At 38.6% G+C, this 7,481-nt stretch overlaps 1 protein-coding gene across 3 annotated transcripts in view; it reads right to left on the reverse strand.

Moving 5' to 3' along the window:
* Positions 1 to 6,448: 6,448 nt before the first annotated feature.
* The window catches only part of RGS20 (regulator of G protein signaling 20), a 45,343-nt gene continuing 44,310 nt past the window's right edge, over positions 6,449 to 7,481 (reverse strand). For all 3 annotated transcript variants that reach the window (XM_056330925.1, XM_056330926.1, XM_056330927.1), the window contains one exon: positions 6,449 to 7,365. In XM_056330925.1, coding sequence (XP_056186900.1) covers positions 7,177 to 7,365 — 189 coding nt within the window. In that variant the 3' untranslated portion in view covers positions 6,449 to 7,176. The remainder of the gene's footprint in view (positions 7,366 to 7,481) is intronic.

A 7,481-nucleotide genomic window follows, 5' to 3' on the forward strand; every position in this document is an offset into this window, starting at 1 on the left:
AACTCAGTTGTTAATTAAATCACAATTTAGTTAACTAGTTTGTACGTACTGTTTCCAAATTAGGACTAAATTTGGGGTCATGGGGTTTGGAAATTTATTAAGCGTGCAGTGATTGGTTAAGCTTGTTTATGTAACGGGTTTAGATCAATGCAATATATTTTATTGCCCAAAGCACGTGGTTTGCATTCTATCAGTAGGTATTATTTCTAAGAATGTCTTAAAATAGTCAGTTAAGTCTGATTTGACTGTTCAGTTTTGTTTAACGTGCTTGACAAGCAACTTTGGTTTAGACTTTGTAAATAAGCAAACTAATTCATCACAATATTAACTAGCTGAGGAGGTGATATTAAATTCACTTCATATAAAGGACATTAATTTTGTTCATTAACTGAATTTTGACATGTAGAGTATCTGATGTCAATCATAGACCTGCCGGTGAGAATGAATTAGTAAAGTTACGGTCTTTTCCAGATGTGGAATGATATAAATACTGCTTTGTTAGAGCCTGCTTTTTAACAGTGCACATGTTTAGAAGTATTTTCAAACCCACTTTCTAGGAAAAACATGTCAACATCTTTAGGAGAGATTAAATTCTTTCATTACATTATAATTCATCAGCGCTGGGGGCTGAGGTCTATCCTGACAATGTAAGAGGATTCATGAAGGGAAGAGTATGTGCGATTCCTGGAGAATAAATTCCTTGACTGTAAAGGAAACCCAAGGTTTTCTATGTTGAATGTTTTTTGCATGATAGTGGCGGTCGTAACAAACGAGTTGGAAATAGTATGATGACACTTGAGCTTTGCGAGACAAGAAATGTTTGGTAAATACTTTATAGAGCAAGCTTTTCTGGTCAGCCTGTGCTAGGAAGGAAAAGTGGCTTTTTTTGCTGAAAGGAAAAATGATTAAACTGGAAGTTTAGTTACAAAAATTTTTAAACAGAAAATTGTTCAGTATTTAAAGTTTCTTGCATAACTTTATAAAATTAAATGTAAACTCAATTTATTTTATATTAATGCTCAAATTCAGAAAAGATTTTTTTTTATGAACAGAATGGGTTTATTTTCATCTATGTGTAGGTCCTTTGGCAGGATTACTTCTTCAGAGTTAACTTAAAGATGCATAATTGGTTTTGGTTTTTTTTTTTCAAGTTTAAGATGGCAACAAACTAATGACAGACGTTTAATACCAATTACAGTGCTTTGTTTGGGGACCTTTCTGAAGGAACAAGTCCAAAAAATTGTGTTAGAAGTGATTGTAAATTGGGTACAAAGTAAACTTAAATTTCCACTGCTGTTCACCGCATGTATACAGGGCAGGCACAGCTTGGTTTGCATGTCCTTTAGTTTTTATGCCTGATTGTGACGTTTAAGAGAATTACCTTTTGAGAAAATACAGTAATTGTCTTTCTGTACTTACAGATTATATCTGGGATTGATTAAAAGAACTAGAACTGCGATAGTGCTTTCTGTGATGCAGGTGTGTCCAAGTAGTTCAACTAAAATGTTGTTTCACTTAATGTTATCTTATGGCTGGGCAACATCCTTCACCATTTCTGTCTTCTTTCCCCAAGGTAAAAACAACAGTTTATCCAGAAAAGATTGTAGGTGCCTAAATTCTATTCATGCTGCATTTTGATTACCCGAATCCACAAATAAAACTGCCTGGTAGTGAGTTTTGGATGCATCTCTGTTGAACAGGTGCTTCAGTTTTCCCAGTTGTCTGAAATTGCCCTCCCCTGTTGGAGAGGATGCAAAGTCTGGACTGATCTCATTTTCCCCAGCTGGCTGACTTACCTACTGAGCTGCAGTTGTGCTATAACTGATCCAGTATATTGGGATATTTTATGTAGTGAAATGTGCTGGCAGAACTGGTCATGAATCTCTCCCTTCCAAATTTTTTTCCAATTCCAAAAAAGCAGATTTGTTTATTACCTTTGTGGACATTTGAATCCTCTCAGATTAAAAGAGAGACTGGAACAAAGTTGCCTTACAATTTAAGCTAGTTTTTACACTACTCTAGTGGAGAAAAAAAGGGAGCCATGTTCCTTTTAAAGTGTGTGTGTGTGTGTTTAGATCTTTAAGGATGCCATTTTCTGTAAGGAAGGTTAGGGGGTTCTGCTGCTCAGAAAACACAGCTTCTGGATCCTTCATTAGAAGGCATTTCCTCATACATAATTCTGTTAAAATGCAGATTTTCTTCTGAGCCAGTTAAAATACCTCACACTCAGTGATTCTTTTCGGCTTTGAGCAGAAGGTAAATACCTGCTCAATGATCTTGGCTTTTGTGAATCCCACTTTGAAGCCCTATTGCACTTTCCAAGCATTGCAAAAGGAAGTGCCTTGCTGAGGTCAGGATTCCACTTGTGGTCACGTGTCAATTTTAAATGGAAATGTACAACCCATACCAGCTTAGGTAGAACTAAAATTCATCAACAGGAAGTCCTCATTCTACAAAAAGTGGTTGTCTTACCTTCAAAGGCATGCCTTTTGAAATAGATCATTAGCAGTCATTCATATAAATAAACCTGAGGAGATTTACCTCAAAGTACAATTTCATACAGTTGTGTATTAGCTTTTATTCCACTAGATCATCATTCGTTTGGAATTGTTTTACTATTTTAAAAGGTTTGGGATTAATCTAGTTACAACATTAATATAGAAAATCTTCGTTAATGTCATTGAAATGATACTGATACCTTTCATGGCAGATGATGTGTTACTAAGGACTCTTTAGAGCAAACTTGTTTAAAAGCTACTTCACATTGTAATAGTCTTTCTCATCACTTTCTCTTTTTCAGATACGCTTTTTAATCAGAAAGTGCATGAGTACATGATGTTTGTGTGATAAATTTTCATCTATCTTTATATAGCATAACGCTTCAGGGGATATATATTTTTTTTTCTTCATTTGTATTGTGCTAATGACTTTGGAATTTAAAGGTCAGTGTAAAACACAATGTGTTGGCTGAAGGAGCCCATGCAATTTTAATACTGCTTAGCAGGCTGGTGAAAAGAGCAGCCTTTAACAGTATGCATGTTCTGCGGGAGTTAGTGATTTGTGAAGTGCAGACATTGAGGAAAGAATACCAGTGGAATGGGAAGTTGTTAGAGCTTAATGATATCCTGCAGTTAGATAAATACCAAGACAAACCAACCATGCTTATTTTCAAACTAGGATAAGTCGATTTTGTGATAATTTCTTACTTGATGAATTATAAATAATATCTTGTGTCAATAATGATTATTTTCTCCTTCTGTTCATGTAATAGCTTGTCTATAGTTACTTTTCCTTTTCAGTGCAACTTACTATATCCCTGGGAAAAGTTTGTGCATAATGAGCAAGTATATAGTAATGAAATATAGTTAAAAATCTGTCTTCTGTGCAGGTGGGTGTTTGTTTTCCTCTTTTTTTTTAAAAAAAAATAATTTTTCGCTCCTCCTTCAATTAAATGCAGCACATTAAACAGCCTCAAAATAACAAGATGTTTAGAGGGGTTGTTTGTTTGGGTTTTTTAAGAGATGCTCCCAGGGTAAGTAGGGACCAGCATTCTGCTATTGGTGTTGGGTATAAGTTTAAATGCAAAACACAGCATTAAAATGTGTTTTCAGGAAAGATGCACATTGCAAATGTCAGCGTATTGTAATGCCAAAGTGAAAGGAAAACTACCTAGAGAATTTTAATTGCTTAGAAGTTGTGGCACATGGAAAATAAGCTTAGAAATTATTATTTTCTTCTTTTAATAATCTGAAGCCTAGACCTCTCAAACCAGTGTAGTTTTTCTCTCCCTTCTAATTTCATTGCAGAAATGGTTTTCTTCCTTTTTCTTGCAGAATAATAGAATATAGTGTTTGATATAAAGTACAAGTGTTTGGTCTGTCTTCCATCTCTTAATGAGGTATCTTTGCTGGGAAGAGAGATAGCTTAAAAGAAATGAAATTCTCCATTTCATGAAATGACACACTTTGAACTTTTTTTGATATGTGTGTCTGATCTTTCCAGCAGGCTGAATTTGACCTAATTAAACTTACTTTGTAAACTTAGAGTTTTAGAGCACTCTTGTCGGCCCTGACTGAGACAAGTACAGCATGGTCAGTTTGACTGCGAGCTCCCCATGAATGCCACCTTATTGATAGATCTAGTTTGTTTTGTTGAAGTTACGACCTATATTGTCATACTTTATATATGAAATGATATTGTTAGTGCTTTGGGTAAGTTTACTAGAAATTCAGCTGAGATAACTGGTGTTCATACATTAAGCAGTTCTGACCACTAACTGGACCGTGTCATAAGTATGTTTGTAGAAGGGCTCCCTCTTAACTTAGTCCTCCAGTGTTGTGCTACAGAGGGAAAAAGCACTTTGATTTGCTGTCTCTCATAGGTTTTTTGGTTTACTTTTTTGTGCTGTCATGTTGAATAATGTTTTGGTTTTGGAAGGAGATGACGGAAACTGGACCATAGGTATTGTTAACTTACCGTGTATCTGGTCTTCTCCTGTGGTGCTGTGTAATGAAAAATCTCACCATTATTTGTTTAATAACATGAATGCAGTAAGAGGAGAGCATGTCTCCTGTTGAGGGCATTGAGGAAACAATTAAATTGGTCTCCTAAATCCTGCCTTGTTATTCCCATTTCTATTTTTCAGAGAAAGCCCCCATTTTCTGCTTTTCATAGTACTGGAATTAGGCAAAGAGTAGATTTTAGAAAGGCTACGTACAGTAAATGTCACTGAAGTATGACTGTCTAATTCTTTCCTTCGGGGGTATTTTTTGCCTTTCTTTCTTTCTTTTGTCTTTCTATGTCCTTTTCCTACCTGTATGTGTCATTTGGTTCATGTAAATAAGTGTGCAGGAAAAAAATACAATTCAATGGAAGTCTACTATAAACTCCAAAGTTTAATGTAGTGGAATTAATGTAGTGAATCTTGTAACTTGAAATAAAGAAGTTACTCTAATAACAGGTCTACACATAGTTTACAAATGAGAGCAGTAGATGTTGTCTGCCTTGACCTCAGCAAGGCTTTGGACACTGTCTCCCATAACACCCTCATAGGTGAACTGAGGCAGTGTGGGTTAGATGGGTGGACAGTGAGGTGGGTTGAGAACTGGCTGATGGCAGAGCTCAGAGGGCTGTGATCAGCAGCACAGAGCCTTGCTGGAGGCCTGTAGCTGGCGGTGTGTCCCAGGGGGTCAGTGCTGGGTCCAGTCCTGTCCAATTTATTCATCAGTTCCCTGGATGAAGGGACAGAGTGTGTCCTCAGCAAGTTTGCTGATGATACAGAACTGGGAGGAGTGGCTGACACACCAGCAGGCTGTGCTGCCATTCAACGAGACCTGGACAGGCTGGAGAGCTGCATGGAGGGGAACATCATGAAGTTCAACAAAGGCGAGTGTGAGGTCCTGCACCTGGGGAGGAACAACCCCACGCACCAGTACAGGCTAGGGGTGACCTTCTGGAAGGCAGCTCTGCGGAGAAGGACCTGGGAGTCCTGGTGGACAGCAATCTGGCCATGAGCCAGCAGTGTGCCCTGGTGACCAAGGAGGCCAATGGGATCCTGGGGTGCATCAGGAGGAGTGTGGCAGCAGGTCAAGGGAGGTTGTCCTCCCCCTCTGCTCTGCCCTGGTGAGGCCCCATCTGGAGTGCTGTGTCCAGTGCTGGGCTCCCCAGTTCAGGGGAGACAGGGAACTGCTGGAGAGGGCCCAGCAGAGGGTTACAAAGATGATGGGACTTCTGAGGAAGGGCTGAGAGGAGATAGTATCAACGTTTGGCATGCAGAAGAGACGACAGAGAAGATCTTATTGATGCCTACAAATATCTTAAGCATGGGTGTCAGGAGGACGGGACCAGATTCTTTTTAGTGGTGCCCAGCAACAGGACAGGGCAACAGGCACAAACTGAAGTGCAAGAAGCTCTATCTGAATATGAGGAAGAACTTCGCTTTGAGGGTGACAGAGCCCTGGCACAGGCTGCCCAGAGAGGCTGTGGAGTCTCCTTCTCTGGAGACGTTCAAAACCTGCCTGGACGTGGCTCTGTGCAACCTGCTGTAGGTGAACCTGCTTTAGCAGGGGCTGGACTGGATGATCTCCAGAGGTGCCTTCCAACCCTGACTGTTCTGTGATTCTGTGGATTCAACTTTACTGTCTTCCTAGTATCTCCTGTGATTACTGCTTTTGAGATATGACCAGAAATTAAATGTAAATCTTTGGGGATACTGTAAATGAACATTGGTTTATTAGTGGATAAAGCTGTTCCTTTTCTTTGGGACAGGCTGAATAGTTCCAGCTTCCTTCTGTTGGCGATAAAATTATCTGTAATAGAAACCTTACAAGATTGTCGGGTAACAGGAGAATTTAATATGTACAAAACAAAGGTGGTTGATACTGGCATCCTCTCGGGAATGAATAGTGCAGGGTTTTTACATCTACCTACTGAGGGAAGAGAAGAAATGTGAGAATTCTTGTGCTTTATTTAGGAATTTAAATGCCCACAGTCATCTTCCTCTTAAGTAAATACTTTATAAACATCAACGATATGAACTTAAAAATGCTTTTAGCAGACTCTAGTAGTAAAATAACAATTCTTCAGCAAAAGATTTTTATAGGCAGCATTATTTCAACCATTAGCTTTCATAAACTTGAAATTGCCACGCTTATTCCCAGTAGCGCACCATATACATTAAATATACCAAGACAAGTGGAGTGCACCTGTGCCAGGTACAGTACATGAAACTTTGTCTAGTGTAACCCAGATATTGACAGTACTGTTTTTACTTTGGTTACAGTGTGGATGGGGCAACTGGTTTGGTTTCCAAGAAAATTCTAACGCTCCACTTTAAATTTAGTTTTCATGCCCAGTTGGCATTTGTACCTCAGATGTATGTCGTAATGGATTTGCATCCAAGTTGCCTGCTGTGTTTGAAAAAATACTGCGTTTTTCTGAATAACAATGTTTTCTTTTCGTTTTCTTCATTCTCTTTTGCAAAGTAACACTGAGTTTGATCAGGAACTGTAGTTGGCTGATTGTGTCGGAGCCTTGTGTGGCTTTAAATCATTCAGTCTGTAGTAAAATTTGCCTGAGTTGTTTTCAGGTAAATATCTGATTAACTCTGTGTTCCCTGTGGATTGGTGTAACCCAGAGTTCCGTCTGTTTTAAAATAAATACACTTAAGAAAAGAATCTATGCTTCAATGGATTTTTCAGATAAGGACTGAAGCAAGTCCTTATAAATAGCAGAGTTCATAAACCGTGGGTAGGAGTCTCTGTGCATTAAGGTATAAATTTGAAGCTGTGCGTCATCGAAGGTATGTTGTGAGGGTTCCAGCATATTTCGGTTAATAACTTCTCTTACTCTGGAGTCCAGACTGACCTGTGCATTAAAATAGAATGTCACATAAGTAATAGTGGAGAGTAGTACACATGAGTTTTCAGGATTGTTGGTTGAAAAAGCAGTCTTTTTAAACCATTTCAGCTGTTTTTCAAGAG

Source organism: Falco biarmicus, chromosome 3 (genome assembly GCF_023638135.1).
Source record: "Falco biarmicus isolate bFalBia1 chromosome 3, bFalBia1.pri, whole genome shotgun sequence".
Classification (NCBI taxonomy): Eukaryota; Metazoa; Chordata; class Aves; order Falconiformes; family Falconidae; genus Falco; species Falco biarmicus.